The 26,020-nt window shown below is 36.2% G+C and overlaps 1 protein-coding gene across 3 annotated transcripts; it reads left to right on the top strand.

Moving 5' to 3' along the window:
• The first annotated feature begins 454 nt into the window (after positions 1-454).
• On the top strand, positions 455-23,220 carry TENT5D (terminal nucleotidyltransferase 5D). 3 transcript variants are annotated; one of them, XM_038586549.1, is made up of 3 exons: positions 473-577; positions 16,003-16,124; positions 20,578-23,220. In XM_038586549.1, exon 3 carries the CDS (start codon positions 20,597-20,599, stop codon positions 21,767-21,769), a length of 1,173 nt encoding a protein of 390 aa, XP_038442477.1. In that variant the 5' UTR covers positions 473-577; positions 16,003-16,124; positions 20,578-20,596; the 3' UTR covers positions 21,770-23,220. The 3 variants fall into 3 exon arrangements, with proteins under 3 accessions (XP_038442476.1, XP_038442477.1, XP_038442478.1); XM_038586548.1 differs by lacking the exon at positions 16,003-16,124 and having other exon boundaries at positions 455-577; XM_038586550.1 differs by lacking the exons at positions 473-577; positions 16,003-16,124 and adding an exon at positions 2,990-3,154.
• Positions 23,221-26,020: the final 2,800 nt, after the last annotated feature.

The following is a 26,020-nucleotide window of genomic DNA, read 5'->3' on the forward strand; positions in this document are numbered from 1 at the left end:
TGGTTTTGGCTTTTTGGGAGGTTTCTTGTATATGTTTTTATTGGAGTTCGATTTGCCAACATATAGTATAACACCCAGTGCTCATCCCATCCAGTGCCTCCTCAGTGTCTGTCACCCAGTCACCCCATACCCCCACCCACCTCCCCTTCCACTACCCCTTGTTCATTTCCCAGAGTTAGGAGTCTCTCATGTTCTGTCACCCTCTCTGATTTTTCCCCCTCATTTTCTCTCCTTTTGTATGGGTATCTATTTATTGTTACTATTTTTTATTAAATTCAAAGTAACATAATGAATACATTCTTAATCTTTAATATATCCTGTGTAGCACTGGATTTTTTTGAGATTTCATACTTAGAATTGCCTTATACAAATTTCTCATTTGAAAATATTTTTTAACTGTAAGAGCATTAATGATGCAACAGTAATATTCTTTGTCTCCTGGCAACAGAATCCATGGTGTTGTGGCAGGTGAGGTACAGAGAATGTGGGGAGATCAGTTGATGGGGAACTCTGGAGAAGAAAATTAATCTTCCAAATAGTAGTGTTAAATTCAAAAAAGTGTGCAACCAAAGACACGGTGAGAAATCTCATAGAAAGGGAGTTTCATTACTTTTCCTTTTAGTTTCAACTATGAGTAGACATTGAAATTGACATTAGAATTAAATTTCCTTCAAAAACTTATTTAACTAAAATATACACTGAATTTCGTAGAAAATTAGCTCTTTTGTTAATAATTGTATCTATAATTAAGACTAAAATTGAACTCAGTGTGATGAAAAAGGCATTAGTAATTTTTTTGTATTTTACTTTCTGTGCTTAAGTCAACAGTTATACATGAGAAACAAAATATAACTGATACGTTGATGTGGTATCAAGAATTATGTTAATTCATGGCTCTAGGGTAAGGGAATTATAACTCCTCCAGATTAATTGACTAACACGTTTACATGTCAATAAATAGCCAGATAAATGGGTAGGAAATATCAGAAAGGGAGACAGAACATAAAGACTCCTAACTCTGGGAAACGAACTAGGGGTGGTGGAAGGGGAGGAAGGCGGGGGTGGGGGTGAATGGGTGACGGGCACTGAGGGGGGCACTTGACTGGATGAGCACTGGGTGTTATTCTGTATGTTGGCTAATTGAACACCAATAAAAAATAAATCTATTATTTAAAAAAATAAATAAATAAAATAAAAACACCTAAATTAAATAAATAGCCAGATAGTGAATGATTTTGAAAACCTTAAACTCACACATTTCTAAATTGAAGTATTAAAGTCTGTACCTCACTTTTTTTAGATATCAAGTGTGTTTCCTATGTATCAGTGAAAGAATGTTATAGCCATCTAACCAGGAATATTTACATATATATTTTTTCTGTAATCCTAAACTTCCTTTCAAGATTTATTTTTCCTTCTATAAAGCGCTCATTAGTTATCTCTCGGATAGTCTTTAGGTACCTTAAAAATGAACTTTATGCTAGTTAGAAAATTTTAATGGAAGTAAAGTTTAAAAACAACCCAATTAATACATTTAATATTATTAATTATAAACTTAGTGGATTTCATTAAGGCAGTTCTACTTTAAGCTATTAAAGGCGGCATTTTGAAACTTTCTTTTTAAAATACCATCCAGCTGTTTTCTTTTGTTAGAAGTGGCTATACATATGGAAGGAAACATAAGGACCTAAATATTTCTAGCCCAAATGAAGAGCAGAAGGTATTAAGTAAGAGAGGGAAGTACTCATGACACAAATTGTTAAGGGGAAAAAAGACACCAGTGACCAAAAGCCCCCTGTTTCAGAAAAACTGCCCTCTGAGCATGAATTTAAGTTAGTGTTTATGCTGGCAATGATTGAAGAGGTATAGGCAGGAGGAGAGTGTATGTTGGGGAAAGACATTTGTCAGAGCATTTTGGGAAAGGAGAGGAGATTGTTTTTCTGTGTGGGGAGAGAGAAAAGGTAGTATTATTCTACTGGACAAAGTCCAACACTAAGGGAGAAAGGAAATTAATGGAGAGGTCACTGGCCTGGAGTATGTGGAACTCCTATGACTCCTATTATGGACCACCTTAATTTGTGTGCCCATAGGTCACCATGGAAATAGCTTTACCCTACAAGGGACATGAGCCTGGGTGAGTGGGACTGGAGGAGTCTGTTGGGGGAAGTACTGCCAGTACCCACTTGTCCTTGGACAGCAGTGGCTTAAGGGCCCTGGCAGCTGTTACAAGTGCTTGCTGTCTGTGCTTTCTTTCCTACTTCCTTAATTTCTTTTTTTAAAGATTTTATTTCTTCATTCATGAGAGAGAGAGAGAGACAGAGAGACAGAGACATAGGCAGAGGGAGAAGCAGGCCCCTCGCAGAGAACCCTGGGATCATGCTCTGAGCCAAAGGCAGATGCTCAACTGCTGAGCCACCTAGGCATCCCTCCTTCCTTAATTTCTTTCTTTCCTTCCTTCTGCCTTTATTCCTTCTTTTATTTATTTATTTTTTTTTTGCATTTCTCTTTGTTTTTTCTTTGGCCACCCTTCCCCTTCTCCTCTGTGCTTAACAGCAGGCCCCCCTCCAGAGCCTCATTCTAGCACCATATCCCTGCCCCACTGCAGTTGTCTGAATGGACTTGAAGAGAGCAACAGTTGGTGAACTGAGTTATTATGGTCCAGAAGGTGCTGTGAAGGGAGAAGGGGAAATAAGCTAATAGATTTTTTTAATGCTAAGGCTTTTTCCTGGAGCATTCTGATAGGTTCCTACTTTACTGCCTCTTCAGGTAGTGTTCCTGAGTCATATGGATGGTACATATATTGTTGGCTATCATTCTGGAATCCCATTCAGCCTCCAGAGAATCCTTGATCCATGTGTGTTGATAGGGTTATCCACAAAGAGGTAACAGATCTGGAATGACTTGAAGAATGATTACCTGGTTACTGAGTATATTGTGAGAGTCATAGTGAGCTGAACAGTCTAGTGCAGAGGGGGTGGAGCTTTGATCTCAGTAGGTATCTTTAGCTCACAACTTGCCTATGAGCCTATTGTACTTCAGTCTTAGTGATTTCCCTACCCTGTCATTCCCTCCAAAGGGAACTAGAGTTCTCTCTGTCCAGATCCCCTCCTTGAGGTTAATGGCAGTTTGAAGAGGCAGCAACTCTTGGCATCAGGTATCTTATTTTTTAAAAAGATTTTAATTATTTATTCATGAGAGACAGAGAGAGAGAGGCAGAGGGAGAAGCAGGCTCCATACAGGGAGCCCGATATGGGACTCAATCCTGGGTCTCCAGGATCAGGCCCTGGGCCGAAGGCAGGCGCCAAACCGCTGAGCCACCCAGGGATCCCCAAGCATCAGGTATCTTAAAGCAAAATAAATCTGACTGTCGAATTTGCATTGCTATCAGCCTCTACCAGCCATTGTAAGGAGCAGTGGGAAAGAAAAAAAGTTGTGCTACTGAGCTCTCTCACACTTCCCACTATAAGGGATTGACACTAAACCTGGAAGGACTTGGGAGATGATTTCCATAGAAAACCCCTCTTTTTGCATGGGTCCATCCATATATAAGAATTTCAAGCACAAGTTATTTCCCTATTCATCAATGGCAGGAAACCAGGAATTCATGTTAATTCTTAGTAATAACACTGTTAGAACAAAAATTGGAGCTAATCATAGTGTTCGAAAAGAGATGGTCGTAAAGTAAAGAGAATGGCAGATCAGGATATGAGTAACACTAAAGTAGAATCTATCTGCCTGCCTTTTTGTGGATATGAATAGAAACTAGAAATAATGAACATTTCTGCTGCCATCTTTTGGTACAGGAGAAATTCATGTTTCTTTACCCCTTCCTCCATGGGCCAAGCCTAATTATAATAAGCACAATAACATCTCTGAGAGCACTTTGCCACTACTAGTAGTTAAAAATGAAATTATCACGTTTTTAACATAACTAAAAACATTAAAATTAAGAAAATTTAAAAATAAATACTTTTTTCTCATTTCATAATTATCTGAGGTTCATTGGTAAGAGACTATAAATTTGGAATATGAACCCATTTATTTCATTAGTAAAATCACAGATGAAATAATTTATAAATTAATCTAAATAGGAACTGTTTTAACATCAGTATGATGAGATTTATTCTTCAGCACCAAATTTGAAAATGATTAATGCTAAAGTGAACTGGTATTGAGAAGTCCCTCTCAAAACTTTAAATGCTATAAACTTGCTGTAGGGCATTGTGGATAATTAATACAGTGTTTGTGATGTAAGTATTGTTCTAGGACTTAAGCACAGTGGTCAATCATATAAAAATTGCATACACACAATAACAGAAACTTCATATAAGCATTTTAAATTAAATTATAAACAAATATTATGGTAACATTCCATTCTATTTATCTTTTTTTATTTTTTTATTTTTTATTGGAGTTCAATTTGCCAACATATAGCATAACACCCAGTGCTCATCCCGCCAAGTGCCCTTCTCAATGCCCATCACCCAGTCACCCCAACCCTCCACTCACTTCCCTTTCCACTACCCCTTGTTCATTTCCCAGAGTTAGGAATCTGTCATGTTTTGTCACACTCACTGATATTTTCACTCATTTTTTTCTCCTTTCCCTTTATTCCCTTTCACTAATTTTTATATTCCCCAAATGAATGAGACCATATAATGTTTGTCCTTTTCCGATTGACTTATTTAACTCAGCACAATACCCTCCAGGTCCCTCCACATCGAAGCAAATAGCGGGTATTTGTCATTTCTAATGGCTGAGTAATATTCCATTGTAAACATAGACCACATCTTCTTTATCCATTCATCTTTCAATGGACACCAAGGCTCCTTCCACAGTTTGACCATTCTATTTATCTATATTAAACATGTTGGAAGTGTGCAACTTTCTTTTTAAATGTTTACACTTTTTCTTTTAAAACATTTCACCCTTTGCCAGATTTTAAACTGAAATATGTTTTAAGATCTCTTTGTAATTAAATTAAATCATTTTTTCTCTTTTTTATTCTTTATGCTTTTTAAAATTTTTTAATAATAAATTTATTTTTTATTGGTGTTCAATTTGCCAACATACAGAATAACACCCAGTGCTCATCCTGTCAGGTGCCCCCCTCATTGCCCGCCAACCAGTCACCCCCACCCCCTGCCCTCCTCCCCTTCCACAACCCCTAGTTCGTTTCCCAGAGTTAGGAGTCTTCCATGTTCTGTCTACCTTTCTGATATTTCCTATCCATTTTTAATTGAAGTTTGATTTGCTAACATATAGTATAGTACCCAGTGCTCATCCCATCAAAATCTTTTTTTTTCAAATTTTCATAAAATTCTAGTTAGTTAACATATAGTGTAATATTGGTTTCAGGATTTGAATTTAGTGATTCAGTGCTTAACACAAGTGCCCTCCTTCATACTCATCACCCACTTAGCCCATCCCCGGTTCACCCCCCCTCCATCAACGTTCAGTTTGTCCTTTACAGTTGAATCTCTTATGGTTTACTTGCCTCTCTTTTCCCCCCCTTTACCTATGTTCATCTGTTTTGTTTCTTAAATTCCATATGTGGATTAATAGAATAATCCACAAGGGTGAACTGACTTTTAGTCAGAATGTTTATTTTTAACAGATTATAAAATAGCCACCTATTTAGATTGATGAATGTATTGTGATTATGGTGTTTATAAAAAGAATTTTCAGGATTTTCCACAAAACTTAATGTTAGTACTAGTTATTAAGAGTACAATGGAATATCATTCAGCCATATAAAAGAATGAAATCTTGCTATTTGCAATGACATAGATGGAGCTAGAGAGTATAATGCTAAGTGAAATGGGTCAGTCATAGAAAGATAAATACCATATGATTTCACTTATGTTTAGAATGTATGAAACAAAACAAATTAACAAAGGGTAAAAATAGAAAAAAGCCAAGAAATAGAATCTAAACTATTGAGAACTGATGGTTACCAGAGGGGAGGTGGGTAGGGGGTTGGGTGAAATAGCTGCTGGGGTTTGAGTGCACTTGTTAAGATAAACACTGGGTGATGTATGGAATTATTGAATCACTATATGTTATACCTGAAACTAATATAACACTTTATGTTAATTATACTGGAATTAAAATAAAAATAAATAAAAAGAAAATTTTACCTTAAAATATTTTGCATCTACAATTGGATTCTAAACACAGACTTACTTTTATGTTTCCTTTTAGGTAAGGCCCATTCTGATTTTAGTGGAACAAGGAATTAATTCAATTGAAAAGAAAAACTAGTTCTTTAGAGTTTTTTTAACTTCCATTGTCCGATATATATATTGTGTATATATATATATATATATATATATATGCATTTTTATATGATTATAATATTAAAATTTATAATAATATAATTATATATATAATTACTTTAAATGTAAATGGAGTAAATACTCCAATCTAAAGACATACAGTTTCAGTTTGGATATAACAAAACAAGACAAAATCCATATATATATATTTAAAATTTCATCTATCCCATTTTAAAAACTACAGCCATCAAATTTGTGGTGAGCATAGCATAAGATACAGAGAAGTTGAATCACTATTTGTACACCTAATACTAATGTTGAATAACTATTGTACACATAAAACTAATGTAACATTGTGTGTCAATTATACTGAAATTAAAAAAAAAAACCTCAGCTGTCATCAGCATAAATTAGTATGACAGCCATAGAGGAGGAGTCTGCTTCAAGGTATAACTAAGAATCTTAATTTAAAAATAGACCAGACTACATGCAGTCAACTTTAAGTACATGTACTTATATTTTATTACATCTAGCTATTAGTTTCAACTGTATATAATCTGAACTATTCTTTGGAGTCATCTCTGTCTTTTTGAAGGGATATATATTCTGATTTGGTGGCCATTTTAAGCATTACTTTAGGATTATAATGCAAAGTAGGTTATAAGTGCATTAATTTTCTTTTTTTTAAGTGCATTAATTTTTAATCTCGTTCTTATCAATACAATGACTACTAGAAAGATACTTCCTCTTCTAATTTGCATTCTCTATAATCAGGAAACTAAGGCACCAAACTCTCTATTGATACAGAGGTGATTTTTATCCCATTTACAGAAGCTCACTTACTTTGCCTTTCACTGCTTTGTCATCTCTGATGGTATCTCTGTGCTTTGGGATAGCACAATAAAGAAGCAAGAAAAAAGTTTTCTGCGTTATTGAGAATAAAGGAAAAAATAAACCTCTTAAGATAATTTTGTTAAAAGGTTTATTTTATTTATCACTACGTAGCTACTGCAATACTTTTATTCCTTTTACAGGTACCCTTCTACTCCCCAGCAACCAATAAGTTTTATTTTATTTTTTTCAGAATAAATGTATTTTTTATTGGTGTTCAATTTGCCAACATACAGAATAACACCCAGTGCTCATCCCGTCAAGTGCCCCCCCCATGCCCGTCACCCATTCACCACCACCCCCCGCCCTCCTCCCCTTCCACCACCCCTAGTTCATTTCCCAGAGTTAGCAGTCTTTACGTTCTGTCTCCCTTTCTGATATTTCCCACACACTTCTTCTCCCTTCCCTTCTTTTCCCTTTCACGATTATTTATATTCCCCAAATGAATGAGAACATACATTTCTCCTTCTACGATTGACTTACTTCAATCAGCATAATACCCTCCAGTTCCATCCACGTTGAATCAAATGCTGGGTATTTGTCATTTCTAATGGCTGAGTAATATTCCATTGTACACATAAACCACATCTTCTTTATCCATTCATCTTTGGATGGACACCAAGGCTCCTTCCACAGTTTGGCTATTGTGGATATTGCTGCTAGAAACATTGGGGTGCAGGTGTCCCCGCATTTCATTGAATCTGTATCTTTGGGGTAAATCCCCAACAGTGCGATTGCTGGGTCGTAGGGCAGGTCGATTTTTAACTCTTTGAGGAACCTCCACACAGTTTTCCAGAGTGGCTGCAAATCTCACATTCCCACCAACAGTGTAAGAGGGTTCCCTTTTCTCCCCATCCCCTCCAAAATTTGTGGTTTCCTGACTTGTTAATTTTCCCCATTCTCACTGGTGTGAGGTGGTATCTCATTGTGGGTTTGATTTGTATTTCCCTGACGGCAAGTGATGCAGAGCATTTTCTCATGTGCACGTTGTCCACGTCTATGTCTTCCTCTGTGAGATTTCTGTTCATGTCTTTTGCCCATTTCATGATTCGTTTGTTTGTTTCTTTGGTGTTGAGTTTAATAAGTTCTTTATAGATCTTGGAAACTAGCCCTTTATCTGATACGTCATTTGCAAATATCTTCTCCCATTCTGTAGGTTGTCTTTTAGTTTTGTTGACTGTATCCTTTGCTGTGCAAAAGCTTCTTATCTTGATGAAGTCCCAATAGTTCATTTTTGCTTTTCTTTCTTTTGCCTTCGTGGATGTATCTTGAAAGAAGTTACTGTGGCTGAGTTCAAAAAGGGTGTTGCCTGTGTTCTTCTCTAGGATTTTGATGGAATCTTGTCTCACATTTAGATCTTTAATTCATTTTGAGTTTATCATTGTTTATGGTGCAAGGGAGTGGTCTAGTTTCATTCTTCTGCATGTGGATGTCCAATTTTGCCAGCACCACTTATTGAAGAGACTGTCTTTCTTCCAATGGATAGTCAGTCTTTCCTCCTTTATCGAATATTAGTTTACCATAAAGTTCAGGGTCAAATTCTGGGTTCTCTATTCTGTTCCATTGATCTATGTGTCTGTTTTGTCCAGGACCACACTATCTTGATGACCACAGCTTTGTAGTACAACCTGAAATCTGGCATTGTGATGCCCCCAGCTATGGTTTTCTTTTTTAAAATTCCCCTGGCTATTTGGGGTCTTTTCTGATTCCACACAAATCTTAAAATAATTTGTTCTAACTCTCTGAAGAAAGTCCATGGTATTTGGATAGGGATTGCATTAAAAGTGTGAATTGCCCTGGGTAACATTGACATTTTCACAATATTAATTCTGCCAATCCATGAGCATGGAATATTTTTCCATCTCTTTGTGTCTTCCTCAATTTCTTTCAGAAGTGTTCTATAGTTTTTAGGGTATAGATCCTTTACCTCCTTGGTTAGGTTTATTCCTAGGTATCTTATGCTTTTGGGTGAAATTGGAAATGGGATTGACTCCTTAATTTCTCTTTCTTCAGTCTCATTGTTAGTGTATAGAAATGCCACTGACTTCTGCACATTGATTTTGTATCCTGCCACGCTGCCAAATTGCTGTATGAGTTCTAGCAATCCTGGGGTGGAGGCTTTTGAGTTTTCTATGTAGAGTATCATGTCATCGGCGAAGAGGGAGAGTTTGCCTTCTTCTTTGCCAATTTGAATGCATTAATGTCTTTTAGTTGTCTGATTGGTGAGGCTAGGACTTCCAGTACTATGTTGAATAGCAGTAGTGAGAGTGGACATCCCTGTCTTGTTCCTGATCTTAGGGGAAATGATCCTAGTGCTTCCCCATTGAGAATGATATTTGCTGTGGGCTTTTCGTAGATGGCTTTTAAGATGTTGAGGAATGTTCCCTCTATCCCTACACTCTGAAGAGTTTTGATCAAAGATGGATGCTGTATTTTGTCAAATGCTTTCTCTGCATCTAATGAGAGGATCATGTGATTGTTGGATTGTCTCTTGCTGATATGATGAATCACATTGATTGTTTTATGAGTGTTGAACCAGCCTTGTGTCTCGGGGATAAATCCTACTTGGTCATGTTGAATAATTTTCTTAATGTACAGTTGGATCCTATTGCGTAGTATCTTGTTGAGAATTTTTGCATGCATGTTCATCAGTGATACTTGTCTGTAATTCTCCTTTTTGGTGGGGTCTTTGTCTGGTTTTGCAATTAAGGTGATGCTGGCCTCATACAATGAATTTGGACGTACTCCATCTCTTTCTATCTTTCCAAACAGCTTTAGTGGAGTAGGTATTTTTTCTTCTTTAAACGTTTGATAGAATTCCCCTGGGAAGCCATCTGGCCCTGGACTTTAGTGTCTTGGGAGGTTTTTGATGACTGCTTCAATTTCCTCCCTGGTTATTGGCCTGTTCAGGTTTTCTATTTCTTCCTGTTTCAGTATTGGGAGTTTGTGGCTTTCCAGGAATGCGTCCATTTCTTCTAGATTGCCTAATTTATTGGTGTAGAGCTGTTCATAATATGCTTTTAATATCATTTGTATTTCCTTGGTGTTGGTAGTGATCTTTTTCATTCATGATTTTATTAATTTGAGTCTTCTCTCTCTTCTTTTTAATAAGGCTGGCTAATGGTTTATCTATCATATTAATTAGTTCAAAGAACCAACTCCTGGTTTTGTTGATCTGTTCCACAGTTCTTCTGGTCTCGATTTCGTTGAGATCTGCTCAAATCTTTATTAACTCTCTTCTTCTGCTGGGTGTAGGATCTATTTGATGTTTTTTCTCTAGCTCCTTTACGTGTAAGGTTAGCTTTTGTATTTGAGTTCTTTCCAGTTTTTGAATGTATCCTTGTATTGCCATGTATTTCCCCCTCAGGACTGCTTTTGCTGCTTCTCAAAGATTTGAGTGGTTGTATCTTCATTCTCATTAGTTTCCATGAATCTTTTTAATTCTTCTTTAATTTCCTGGTTGACCCTTCCATCTTTTAGCAGGATCGTCCTCAACCTCCACGTGTTTGAGGTCCTTCCAAACTTCTTGTGATTTAGTTCTAATTTCATTATGGTCTGAGAATATGCAGGGGAGGATCCCAATCTTTTGGTATCGGTTCAGACCCGATTTGTGACCCAGTATGTGGTCTATCCTGGAGAAAGTTCCATGTGCACTTGAGAAGAATGTGTATTCAGTTGCGTTTGGATGTAAAGTTCTGTGGATATCTGTGAAATCCATCTGGTCCAGTGTATCATTTAAAGCTCTCGTTTCTTTGGAGATGTTGTGTTTAGAAGACCTATCGAGGGATCCCTGGGTGGCGCAGCGGTTTAGTGCCTGCCTTTGGCCCAGGGCGCGATCCTGGAGACTCGGGATCGAATCCCACGTCGGGCTCCCTGTGCATGGAGCTTGCTTCTCCTTCTGCCTATGTGTCTGCGTCTCTCTCTCTCTCTCTGTGTGACTATCATAAATTAAAAAAAAAAAAAGAAATCCTATCGAGTATAGAAAGCACTAGATTGAAGTCACCAAGTATAAGTGTATTATTATCTAAGTATTTCTTCACTTTGGTTATTAATTGATTGATATATTTGGCAACTCCCACATTCGGGACATATATATTGAGGATTGTTAAGTCCTCTTGTTGGATAGATCATTTAAGTATGATATTGTGTCCCTCTTCTTCTCTCACTACAGTCTTCGGGGTAAATTTTAGTTTATCTGATATAAGGATGGCTACCCCTGCTTTCTTTTGAGGACCATTTGAATGGTAAATGGTTCTCCAACCTTTTATTTTCAGGCTGTAGGTGTCCTTCAGTCTAAAATGATTCTCTTGTAGACAGCAAATAGATGGGTCCCGCTTTTTTATCTAGTCTGAAACCCTGCACCTTTTGATGGGGTCATTAAGCCCATTCACGTTCAGTGTTACTGTTGAAAGATATGAGTTTAGTGTCATCATGATATCTATTCAGTCCTTGTTTTTGTGGATTGTTCCACTGAACTTCTTCTTAAAGGGGAATTTTAAGAGTCCCCCTTAAAATTTCTTGCAGAGCTTGTTTGGAGGTCACATATTCTTTCAGTTCCTGCCTGTCTTGAAAGCTGTTTATCTCTCCTTCCATTTTGAATGAGAACCTTGCTGGATAAAGTATTCTTGGTTGCATGTTTTTCTCATTTAGGACCCTGAATATATCCTGCTAGCCCTTTCTGGCCTGCTAGGTCTCTGTGGAGAGGTCTGCTGTTTCCCTAATACTCCTCCCCATAAAAGTCAGGGATTTCTTGTCTCTTGCTGCTTTAAGGATCTTCTCTTTATCTTTGGAATTTGCAAGCTTCACTATTAAATGTCGAGGTGTTGAACAGTTTTATTGATTTTAGGGGGGTATCTCTCTATTTCCTGGATCTGAATGCCTGTTTCCCTTCCCAGATTAGGAACGTTTTCAGCTAGAATTTGTTCAAATACATATTCTGGCCCTCTGGCCCTTTCGGCGCCCTCGGGAACACCAATTAAACGTAAGTTTTTCTTCCTCAGGCTGTCGTTTATTTCCCTTAATCTATCTTCATGGTCTTTTAATTGTTTGTCTCTTTTTTCCTCAGTTTCCCTCTTTGCCATCAATTTGTCTTCTATGTCACTCAATCGTTCTTCCACCTCGTTAACCCTTGTCGTTAGGACTTCTAGTTTGGATTGCATCTCATTCAATTGATTTTTAATTTCTGTCTGATTAGATCTAAATTCTGCAGTCATGAAGTCTCTTGAGTCCTTTATGATTTTTCTAGAGCCACCAGTAGCTGTATAATAGTGCTTCTGAATTGGCTTTCTGACATTGAATTGTAATCCAGATTTTGGTTTTTTTTTTTTGTTTTTTTTAATTTTTATTTATTTATGATAGTCACAGAGAGAGAGAGAGAGGCAGAGACATAGGCAGAGGGAGAAGCAGGCTCCATGCACCGGGAGCCTGATGTGGGACTCGATCCTGGGTCTCCAGGATCGCGCCCTGGGCCAAAGGCAGGCGCCAAACCGCTGCGCCACCCAGGGATCCCGTAATCCAGATTTTGTAACTGTGGGAGAGAGGACTGTTTCTGATTCTTTCTTTTGAGGTGAATTTTTCCTTCGTTTCATTTTGCTCAGTGCAGAGTGGATAAAAATAAGTTGTACTGGGAAAAGGTGAAAAAGAGAGGAGAGAAAGAAGGAAAGAAAAGAGAAAAAAAGGAAAAAGGAATAAAAAAAGAAAAAAGAGAAAGAAAAAGAAAGGAAAAAAGGGTGGGGGAAGCAAACAGAAGTCAAAAAGTAAAAAAAAAAGAAAGAAAGAAAGAAAGAAAGAAAGAAAGAAAGAAAGAAAGAAAGAAGAAAGAAAGAAAGAAAAGAAAGAAAGAAAGAAAAGAAAGAAAGAAAGAAAGAAAGAAAGAAAGAAAGAAAGAAAGAAAGAAAGAAAGAAAGAAAAAGAAAAAACACGGGGGAGTATCTTCTGATTCTGTCTACTTTAAGTCCCTTGACTTCCCCTGAAACTTGTCCGTCTAGTTGGTCTTCTGGGGAAGGGGCTTGTTGTGCTGATTTTCAGGTGGTAGCACTTGGGGGAGCTGCTCTTCCCCCTACCTGGTTCAGGGCTCAGTGGGGGATTTTTACCCCATGAGGCCCCAGGAGAAACAATCACAGTGGTGGCGGCCAGCTTTGGAGCCCTGGATTCAGCTCCTGCAGTAACTAAGGAGCTCTTGGTCTGCAAGGGCCTGGATGCTCTGAGGGCGGGGCCCTTGATCTGCCCAGATCCGGGCAGGAGCGTCCTTGCTCTCCTGGGCCCTCCTGGCCTCTGCCTGTCCTGGGGTGAGGCCGGATCCTGGGCTGTGTCCCTGCACTGTGCTCCCGGGCCTGTGCTGTTGGATTCGCGCTCCCGGCCGCGCAGCCCCCTCTCTGAGGAGCCGCCGCTGGAGCCCCTCCGAGCTGCTCCCGGGGCGCACAGCCCCCTCCGCCTCCACGCAGACCCGCCACCGGAGCCCTTCAGTGCTGCTCTCAGGTTAATGCGAGCGCGGGCTGCAGCCCTTTAGGAAGTTTGGCACACTCTCCCTGGGGCGCAGGTGTCTGTTAGTGTCCCAGGGAGCCTGAGGGCATCCCTGTCCTTCCTGGGGTCCTGCTCTAACTCCCTGCGAGTGCCTTTCTGCCCCGGAAGATTGGTGATGCTCCTGCTTCTCTGGGACAGAGCTCTCCTGTCCTGGGGGCACGCGCCCTGGCCTTAGCCCAGCTCCTCATGGGGCGCCTCCCCCTTGGATGCCTTTTGTTTCTTTAATTCTTTTTTCCCCTGTCTTCCTACCTTGATAGAAGTGCGAACTCTTCTCATTGTAGCATTCCAGCTGTTGTCTCTTTAAATCTCAGGCCGAATTCGTAGATTTTCAGGATGATTTGATGGTTATCTAGGTAATTTGGTGGGGACAGGTGATTGGGGGTCCCTACTCTTCTGCCATCTTGCCCCTCCTCCCCCCAGTAAATTTTAAATTATAGTTTGAGGGCAGCTCAGGTGGCTCAGTGGTTTAGCGTCGCCTTCAGCCCAGGGTGTGATCCTGGAGACCCGGGATTGAGTCCTACGTCACGCTCCCTGCATGGAGCCTGCTTCTCTCTCTGCCTGTGTCTCCGCCTGCCTCTCTCTCTTTCTCTCTGTCTCTCTGTGTCTCATGAATAAGTAAATAAAATATTTAAAAAATAAATAAAGTGTAGTTTGATTAACCAACTATTTGATTGACATTACAACTTTAATATTGAAATGCAAAATCACAAAACAGTAGATGTTTTACATTTTTCATCCCTGAACCAGACACAAAGCAGTGACCATGATGGGGTGAGGGTTTTTTTTTCCCAATCCTGGCCTGACTATGGGTACATAGGCGTCCCAATCAATATATTATTAACTATTCTTTCAGATTTAAGTGATTTCAAATATCAGTAGGAGTTTTCTCTTAGGATAATGTAATATTTCATTCTTTATTTTTAGCAGGGTGAAAACTGTGCAAGAATTTTCTAAGAGATGACTAACACTTTTTGTTCATAGATACTGTTTTCTTTTTATTTTCTATTTAGTGCATTATACTATTAATGTCATCCAAGGTATTCCACTGTGTTGCCGAATATAGCATGGAAACATCAAAGTAATATTAATTGGCAACCATAATATTTTCTTCTTGATATACCAAAATACTATTTTTTTCTGAAATGGGTATCTGTATTTTTTTAAAAGATAACGGTTGGTTGTGAATAAAATATAGCTTAATAAATTACTGGATTGTCACTTCTTACCATTTCTCACAGATGGTAGTATTTCCTCTTAGAAACAAAAGCAGTATACCAGATAAAATATCCAATACTTCTTTCCAATAGAGAAATAATATATAACAGTTCGTTTAACTAGTAAAATACATTATAATCAAAATCTGTTTGGGCAGTCCGGCTGGCTCAGCAGTTTAGCACTGCCTTCAGCCCAGGGCCTGATTTAATGTTGAAGTTTTGAAAAAAAAATCTGTTTATCTATATGTAGGTATATATGTATATATGTAGTGACAGTGTCTAAAGCAGAGAAATCCAATTCTGTATGCAATCATTTATGATAGTGGTACTATTAGACTTGTATTTTAGAATCCTTTTTTACAATATTTTATTTATTTTTCATGAGAGACACACACACAGAGAGAGAGGCAGAGACATAGGCAGAGGGAGAAGCAGGCTCCATGCTGAAAGCTTGATGTGGGACTCGATCCTGGGACTCCAGGATCACACCCTGAGCCAAAGGCAGAAGCTCAACCGCTGAGCCATCCAGCTGTCCCTGTATTTTAGAATCCTGATACAAAGTTTGTAAACACTTTCTATTAAATATTTAGTTGAGAAAATAATATGTAACTGTTAAAATTTTAAAAAGCCTATATTCTAAAAGAACATTTACTTTTATTAGAATTAGCTAGATTATTCAAAGTAATGCTTGAAATTAAATAGAACTAGCCAAATTATGAGAGACTATGTACTGCTATTGGGATTACTCTTCTTTCTCAGTTTTCTATAAATTAGTGATTCTTAAAGTGTGGTTTCCTGATGAGCAGCATCAACATCACCTGGGAAGTTAGTAAAAATGCAAATATTTAGGCCTTACCTCTGATCTGGATAAGAAACTCTGAAGGCATGACTCAGGAATATGTGTGTTTACAGGCCGTCAATGTAATTCTTATGTATGCTAAAATAATTTCTTCTGTCAGACTTTCTGTCTCTTTATCTCTCTGTGTATCTGTGTCTCTGTGTATGTAACTTGTAGGACTACTGAAAAGGGATCACCAGATTGCTTGCATATAACATTTATCGAAGAACTCTATTGTTGCATTTTTTTCTTCCTGTAGTTTTCCTGGAAGTTTCATTATTTTATTCAGTGATAAAATGAAAATTACTATCCTTATTAAAGGATCCACTAAATCATCATATTAATTCAACTGTGTTGCATTCTTGAAGTAATCCTTCCAATGTAAGTCTTAAGCCTTTTATAATTCTTTGAAAATATTATTCTAGTATTAATATAAATATGAAAATAGTGGCTAAGCTTTCCTTTTCTTCCTATAGTCAGAAGGACCATAGAATGGTGATAGGGAGAACTCTTATACTTTATTATGCAGGTGTCTATTTTCAGTTCTTTGTGAAGTCTTGCCAACTCATTCATCTTGCCTTGAATTCCAGTGAATATAACCAGTTGAATAATGGAAACTACTTTCTGTGTTTACTACAGTTGGGTACAATATGGGCATACTAATATTGGTTAAGCTAGATAGAAAAAGTGATAGCAAAATAAAATAAAATAAAAAATAAAAAAAAGAAAAAGTGATAGCTTTAAAGATGACTATTTTGGGAGAAATCAGAGAGTCAGAATAAGATTTATATGCTCTGCAAAATAGTGACCTACTGTTGATTTCCATACTTTGAGAAAAATAATTAGGAATTTCAGATTTTGTACTTCTGTCTGGGTTTATGTTACACAATAGTGAAAGATTTCTGCCTTGAATTTGAGCTTTTAGTCCGTGAAAAATATAGCTTTATATTTCATGTTCAATAAACTCACTTTCAGTAACTAAGAACTGTATTGTGCCAAGACAAACGTAAGCAATGTGAATGATTTTGTTGGTGTTTTCCCATCGTTTATATGGTAGTCATCCAAAGTTTATATTTCGCTGTGCTCTTTCAAATTAAAATTTCCAAGTTTTTTAATGTTTTTGTTATTGATATATAAGTATTTGACTCTTCTATATGAAGTATGACTGTTAACTGCTGAGCAATAACCCACACATGAAGATAAGTCTTATCATTTTAATGTCATATATGAAACCTATAGTTACAACATTATATTGATATTGTGCATTATGTGAAAATAGTAGACTTTCCAAAGAAGTATAATATTGCTCTCAGATCTTAATTATCCATGTTAATAGAGGTGAGCATTGATGGATATTCAATATGTGTATCTTTTAAGTTCTCTAGATAATTCTGAAAAACAGAAGTTTGGGTATCATTAACATAGGTGATCAAGCAGCAGCTAAATAGTTACTTAATGATGATCAGTTTTCCTACACCACTTCTCTAGTGTATAGTGAAGTTAAAATTTGGACGACCTTTTCTTGTCTTTGCAAGATCACAGTATGATTCTGTCTGAGAAATAAAATTCTGACCCTTCCCTTCCTCCTTTTATATCTATGAGTAGATTTAAGATATAAAGTAAAACCTCCTATATCTTGATTTAAAGGACACCATTTTGATCAAGGACTCCTACATATTGACAATTAGATAAGTTATGTCTTTGAGGTTTTATTTGCACATAAATATCCTGGAAACTTTTGTATGAGAAAGAATGTGGTAATTTTAATAATGTCAGTATACCAATGTAAATTATCTTTATTATCAGATCATTGGTGATTAAAGGTATAGCTTTACAGGGGGATTGTAGGCCTGGTGTTTGACCAGTGAATTTTAAACTTTTAACTAATATTGAAAAAGGAAATCTGCCATAAGGAAAGGAAAAACTTCTGCTGGCAAAAAAAATTTTACATATTAAAAAGAAATGTGGGAACTTTATTTTTTAAAGATTTTATTTGTTCATGACAGACACAGAGGGAGAGGTAGAGACATAGACAGAGGGAGAAGCAGGCTCCCTGCAGGGAGCCCGATGTGAGACTCAATCCCCAGACCTGGGATCATGTCCTGAGCCAAAGGCAGATGCTCAACCACTGAGCCATCCAGGCATCCCTGGGAACTTTTTCTATATCAATCAAAGTTGTATAGTTTACATGTGATATTTCTAAAATAATAGCAAATTATTAATCTTGTTTAGGCCTTTACATGAAACCAGCCAATGTTATGTTCTAGATTGAGAATTTGAGAAAAACAAAGTTTGTTAGCTTAAAACAATTCAGTGATAATTCCAGGAAGAGAAATTAGGAAATTGGCATGCCAGTTCTTGCTATATATTATATTCTTTGTGTAACATTTTATTTTTTCCAATATCTTAATGTCAATATACAGACCATTTCACTTGATATGTGAATAACTAAAATCCAGCAGCCTGGTGTATAGTCAATTCAACTTAATCATTTTTAAGTAATTGATGTGGATATTGACACGGCCAATAAAACTTTCTGAACATTAGTAATTAAAGTGGTTTAAAATGAAACAAAGAATACCTTATGTGAGACAGATTATCCCATAATTAATAAAAATAAGTTTTCTTTAATTCACATATATGGAGATTTCATATGCAGAAACAGAATAGGTTTAGTGTTATCATTCCACTGACATAGATTTGCCATTGCTTAATTGGCCTTTTGCAAAAATGCTTGGACTGTCGAAGTCAATTCAAAATGAGTAAGTCTGGGATGCCTGGGTGGCTGGCTCAGCGGTTGAGTGTCTGCCTTTGGCTCAGGGCATGATACTGGGGTCCTGGAATCAAGTCCCACATCAGGCTCCCTGCATGGAGCCTGCCTCTCCCTCTGCCTATGTCTCTGCCTCTCTCACTCCGTGTCTCTCATGAGTAAATAAATAAAGTCTTAAAAAATAAGAATGAATAAAAAAAACAAGTAGGTCCAAGATACGAGTGGAATATAAGAAACAAATGAACAAAGAAAAAAAGAAAAAATACACACTCTAAAATACAGAGAACAAACTGATGGTTACCTGAGGGGAAGTGGATGAGAGGGATGGGTGAAATAGCTAAGGGGATTAAGAGTACACTTATGATGCTGAGTAATGTATAGAATAGTTGAATCACTATATTGTGTGCCTGAAACTAACACTGTATGTTAGTTATACTGGAATTATTTTTTTTTAGATTTTATTTATTTATTCATGAGAGACACAGAGAGAAAGGCAGAGACATAGGCAAAGGGATAAGCAGGCTTCCCACAGGGAGCCCAATGCAGGACTTGATCCCAGGACCTTAGGATCACTACCTGAGCCAAAGGCAGATGCTCAACCACTGAGCCACCCGGTACCCCCTAGTTATACTGGAATTAAATAAACAAACAAGCAAATAAGTAAATCAAGAAAAGAAAAAAAGTTGATTCTATATATGTCAAATATAATGATATTTGCTCTATTTCTATAACACAAAATTCTAAATATTGAGATTTTTTCCAATAACTCCTTATATAGGCAAAATATGAATACTCTATGCAAATCTGCCTTAAATTTCAGGTATTTTTTATTTCTGGAATTCAAGATAGGAAGCCTAAACCCAAAGCTACATCCATAACTAACACTTTGTTTTCCTAGATTTATTTGCTTAGACAGCTTAATAGAGTATTTGAAGATCCATGTAGTAACTGTAATTGTACCTAATAATATATTTAACAATTGAATTCATAGTATTTATAACTTTAATTTCTTAACACCTCCAAACTGTAAAATTTTCTGAGCATGTCATATTGTACATCTGCAGAAAATGTGTTTAGAGCTCAGGAATCTTATGGTTTTATATATTCTTACTCTCATTTTGGAGACACATGGAGTTGCCTCATTTAGTTTTCATTTTAAAGTGACTACATATTATTTCCTTCAACATTTTTTATAAGGTTATGGGCACATAGTAGAAGAGGTCATAAATTAGGTGCCATCCTTATCCTCAAATTCAGGGAATTCATAGCCTAATGAATAGTCTTTAAAATTTGAGCAATAATATATATGAAACCATACTATATATATATATATATATATGGTATGGACTGTCAAAGTCAATTCAAAATGAGTTAAGTCTGGGACACCTGAGTGGCTCAGCGGTTATTGCCCTAAAGTTTTTGTATTAAAGATGCTATATACTTCTAAACATTATACCTTCAGTCAGCTGGATCTAACACACATAGACATGCTCTTTGACCTCGCTTTAAATTCATGACAAATAATATCAATGATATGCTATGGTAATTTCATGAAAAAATGTGTACCAAATATAATCATTATAGTATTTACATGGAGGGGATTGAGAAGACCACCATTTTATATAAAAAGTAATTGCAACTATAAGAATTCCCTAAGAATGTTTGTTTGCATATACCAATGGATCTAAAAATTCTGACAGAATCATAATGGGTTTTATTTCACTTGCTTAACTATAGACAACAAACTGATGGTTACCAGGGGGGGAGGTGGGTAGGGAGATGTATAAAATTGGTGATGGGGATTAAGGAGTGCACTTGCTGTGATGAACACTGGCTGTTGTATTAAAGTGTACACTATTAAAGTGTACACTATATTGTACACCTGAAACTAATATTACACTGTATGCTAACTGGAATTTAAATAAAAACTAAAAAATATATTTAAACACAATTAGGTACAGTGATAATTAACTTTCTAACATTAGCTTTATGTTGAGAGAAGTCTGTTAACTTTTTACATGCTTTAGGTTTAACACTGATTTTAATGTTTTGCTTGCTTTTTAGTTGTTCTACTGACTTTACAATGTCTGAAATCAGATTTAGCAATCTCATTTGGGATCAACTTATAACACTGGATCAAGTATTAGATGAAGTAATTCCAATTCATGGAAGGGGGAATTTCCCCACATTGGAGGTAAAACCAAAAGATATCATTCAAGTTGTGAAAGAGCAATTAATAGAGCAAGGAATTATTGTTAAAGATACCCGATTGAATGGTTCCACAGCAAGTTATATACTTGCAAGTCACAATGGAATCAGCTATAAGGATCTAGATGTTATTTTTGGTGTTGAACTACCAAGTGATCAGGAATTTCAAGTTGTTAAGGATGCAGTTCTTGGTTGTCTACTTGACTTTTTACCAAAAGGTGTGAAAAAGGAAAAGATCACCCTGAAAACCATGAGAGAGGCTTATGTGCAAAAGATGGTCAAAGTTTGCAATAAGCACGATCGTTGGAGTCTCATTTCTCTTTCAAACAACACTGGAAAGAATGTAGAGCTAAAATTTGTGAATTCACTCAGACGACAATTTGAATTTAGCGTTGATTCCTTTCAAATTGTTTTGGATCCCATGTTAGAATTCTACAGTGACAAAAATGCTAAACTAACCAAAGAATCCTATCCTGTTGTGGTAGCTGAAAGCATGTATGGAGACTTCCGGGAAGCAATGACACATTTGCAATTCAAGCTTATATCTACTAGAAAACCTGAAGAGATTAGAGGTGGTGGCCTTCTGAAGTACAGCAACTTGCTGGTTCGTGACTTTAAGCCAGCTTGTGAAGCAGAAATCAAGACACTGGAACGTTATATGTGTTCTAGGTTCTTTATTGATTTTCCTGATGTAGCAGAACAGCAAATGAAGATTGAATCATACCTTCGTAACCATTTCATAGGTGAAGAAAAGAGCAAGTATGACTACCTTATGACCTTGCGTGGAGTTGTGAATGAAAGCACTGTTTGTCTCATGGGACATGAAAGAAGGCAGACGCTCAATATGATCACCCTTATGGCTTTAAAAGTACTTGGAGAACAGAATATCCTACCCAATACAGATAATGTAACTTGCTTTTATCAGCCTGCTCCATACTTTGCTGCTGAGGGAGGGCACCCTACTTATTATGTGACATCTGGACCACCACCTATTTTCTTTCAGCCATACCACCCACTGCACTTTCATGTGCCAAATGGTATGGTTTAAACACACACACACACACACACACACAAACACACACACACACACACACACACACACACACACACCAGAAACTTTGCTTTAATTAAACACCTCATAAAGCAAGTTTCCAAAATCCATAAAATATAAGATCTATTTTTATTTTTGTGCAGTTACCAACTATTTTCCATCAATTATAGCTTACACCATTATAGTAAATACAATATCATCCATGAACTGGCTACTTTATATGATTTTCAAGTGTTATTTATTAGCTCTAATAATTTTCAAATATTGTGGATCACTTAAAATGATTTTCAAACCTCACTCAATCTTAAGTAAGACTTTCATATTTACTCTGACAAATACATTGCAGATGCCTACATCTTTGATTAAAATATAAAAGAACAGATTCATGTATTAAAATCCAAAGGTAAAGTGCCACATTTTTTTATTAAACCAACTCCTTTGTTTCATTCACTTCATTTTTTTGTAGTGAATATCACCATCAATGAATTTTCAATACTTAACAAAAATGCCTAATTTCAAAGACAACGATTCAGAAGAGATTAAAACTCTGGACTTTACAAGCACTTATTGTTTTCAAATTAAATTGGGTTAGACACAAAATCCTAGAATGGTTTGAAGGAACACTGAAAAAACTGATTCTGGAAAACACTGCACATTAGCTATTTGTCAGCTATCAAATAAATTAATTTGTTGATCTGAAGAATAATAGCATCCAGCTCTAAAACCAACACTGTCATCAGTTTTATAGTTTTCTTCATTTTTCCCCCTGAATAAGTTGAAAAGAATGAAAATGACCAACTCTGAATGGAATGTGAATATTTCCTATCTAAATGGCAAATAGCAAAAAATAGGTAGTGTTTCTTTTAGCCATACGTTGTATTTACCATTTTTATGACCTATTGTCTAAAATCTTAAAATATATCTGGAGACATTCATTGTTAGTAAGTGAAAATATTTTCATTATTGCGAGATGAAACTTTTTTTTCATTTTGCTCTTACTGAACATCAGTTTCTAACTTACCACTCAAATGCCTCCTTATATGAGTTTTTGCATAATAATATAATTCATCCAGCAATTGCATATGTTCATTAGTTATCTGAATATTTACTCACTACATCAAATATGCTGCTAGCAAATCTACCAGTGAAATTAAAATATTTTCTTCATTATGGGAAGAAAATATTTCATGACCAATATTAACTGAGATGATAGAAGGGGAACTGTTCTGAATGGATATAGAAGACCATCAGAAAATATCATAATTTTAACTTGCTTCTGATTTTTTATTACCATCTCAGTTTTCATTGACAATCAGAACTTTTTCATCACCGTATGATCCAAGAGGCATATTCTGAGAATTTGTCACTTATAAACTGTGCTTAATCTTTATTCTCTGCATTACAATACTGGACAAAGAAAGTACATAAAATATAGTATTTTCAAATAACCAATATTTCCAAGATATTTTATACCACCACACCACTAGCCATCAGTATATTTTTAAAGAATTATATTTAAAATAAATTTATGCGTATATATACATGCACATATTTATCAAGCATACAACTCTGAAGCTTTTAAACATTATGTGGATTCACCTCCTTGCTTGGGACAAATAAAGGATTTATAAATAATATATTAAGGAGAAAATTCAGTAATATATTAACACAATGAATGTATTGGCTAAAAAATTATTTATCTTTCTGCAGTAAAGTACAATCTTTAGTTTTAAGTTAGTATAAGTGCTTACACATGAAACTGAAGGAGTACATGCATATTAACAGTACCAAAAAACAATTCCAAAGAGATATAGGAGAAGTATTTAGGAATAAAAGAACTATAGTAATAATAGGTAAAGATTCAGTATTTCCATAGTATTTTATGCTGAATATCAGAATTCTGAAGCTGCTTGGAAACCTCCCCCATGTGCTCCCTTAGCTTCCTTTGGTCCAGTTGAGAATTGGAACACCTTTTCCCCTAAAAAGCAAATTGTCTATGGTGTTCTCATAAAGCTTTAAGTCCCACTGGTAGCCTGAAAGCTACCAGCTTCCTCCTGACATTTCAAATATGTGTTTTCACTATAGTAGAAAAGCTCAGAATTGTCATATAGTTTTTTCAAGGGAGATAATCCAAACCTGTTGAATGGAAATGCCATCACTAAGAGAAGGCTATAGGTTTATCTTTCATGGTTTTCTTTCTATAGATACCATCACCAAGTGAGGCTGTCCTTTGCTTCCAACAGAAGCAAAATTTTTCTTTTTCTTTTTCTTTTTTTTAAATATATTTTTTTTAATTTTTATTTATTTATGATAGTCACAGAGAGAGAAAGAGAGGCAGAGACACAGGCAGAGAGAAGCAGGCTCCATGCACCGGGAGCCCGACGTGGGATTCGATCCCGGGTCTCCAGGATCGCGCCCTGGGCCAAAGGCAGGCGTCAAACCACTGCGCCACCCAGGGATCACAAAATTTTGCTTTTTCAAACAAAAATATTTATCAATTTTTCAAACAAAAATATTTATCCTTTGCATATGAGTATCTCCCCAGGATTAGGGTAGTTGTCTTAAAGACAGTATTATCTCATTCTGTTCATTAGAGATAATAAATGGAAGAGTTTTCCTATGAAAAATGTGCTAGCTTCTTGGCCGAAAAGTGTTAATAGAGGTTAGTTAAATTTGACTCTAGAGCATATGTCATCTCATTGCAAGAGAGAAATTATGTTGTCTTTTCCTCTTTTATTTTATACAAGTTCAAGACTGGGTCTTAGTTTGGGAATTATTTTATTTTCTTCTCAGAAACCTAACCAAAACTGAAAAAGAAAACCATTTTATAGAGTACTAGCATTCATATCATGGGGACACAGTTGGTGTAAGTTATAGCTACATATTTTCAAACCAAAATATTACTGCATTTCACAGATGTCTTCACATTATTATCAAAGTTCTAGACTATTTGTAACTTTTAAATTTAGAGGTATTCTTCTCATAGTGACTGAGGTCCAGTTTGTCAAAGAAAATTGAAGACAAAGTTTAACTAGTTATTTATTTTTTAAAAAAGATTTTATTTATTTGAGAGAGAGTGAATGAGTATGAGAGAGAGTATGTGCAATAACTGGGGCAGGAGCAGAGAGGGAGAGGGAGAAGCTGACTCATTGCTGAGCAGGAGCCCCACAAGGGGCTTTATCCCAGGTCCCTGCGACCATGACCTGAGCTGAAGGCAGACACTTAACCAACTGAGCCACCCACGTGCCCCTAACTCCAAAAAGCTAGTGGAATTATTAAAGACAAAATATCAGAGCTAGAACAGTTGTGCACTTCTCAAAAATATTGGGAAAACACCTAGTCCCAAATTCCATTTTTCAATATCATTTTAGAAGCGTTCTATTAAAATGTATGCAAATTAGAAGTTTTTAAAATTTGTCTTTAGCCATATTTTATTTTTAGACATTTATACAGCTGCAATATGCAAAATGCCCAAGATATGATTATAACTCTTTTTATTCAGCAGATCTATTATCTGGAAATATTCATCCAACTTTGAAAATATAGGGAGTTAAAATTTATAATTGAGAAAACGTTTAAAGTTTTAAAGTCTGTAATGATTATCAAAATTATATTGATCTATGAATATGGCATTTCCATTTATAGAAGATTTTAAAGAAAAGTATTGGCCTGTAAAATTAACTTTAAAACAAGATTGGGAAATTTGTGGGACTACAGTTTGAAGTTTGATAAGCAGTCTTATGAAGACCATCTTGGAAAGGCCTAAAACCCAATATTTCAAAGTGCTTTAGGATTCATTTGCTTTACCATTGTAAAAGAAAATACATTTAATGATGCTTTGTTTTCACTTATTTTTGTGGTCATATTCTATATGTTACAATGTTAAAACTTATGTAATAAGTATTGGAAATTGTATTGTTGATCCAATGTTCCCTTTTCTGAACACTTTTCAGCATGTATAATTGGAAGGAACTAATTTGTTGAGATGTCAATGTATTGCTCTTAGGTGCCTCCTTAAGGAAACAGTTTTCCTTGAATTTTGTCGTTTTGAGTGAAAACCAATTGTGGTGTTTGTAAAAAAAAAAAAAACTTGTAACAGATTATCTTTAAGCTCAACACATTATACTTTTTGTTTTGTTTTTCTTTAATATGGCAAAATGTGAAGTTATTTCTTATAAAATTGTTGTGTCAAAGGTAGTGTTACATGAATTGCATTAGTGTATCAAACATCAGAAACCCCTTTTTGTT

The sequence above is a fragment of the Canis lupus genome, chromosome X (genome assembly GCF_011100685.1).
Source record: "Canis lupus familiaris isolate Mischka breed German Shepherd chromosome X, alternate assembly UU_Cfam_GSD_1.0, whole genome shotgun sequence".
Lineage (NCBI taxonomy): Eukaryota > Metazoa > Chordata > Mammalia > Carnivora > Canidae > Canis > Canis lupus.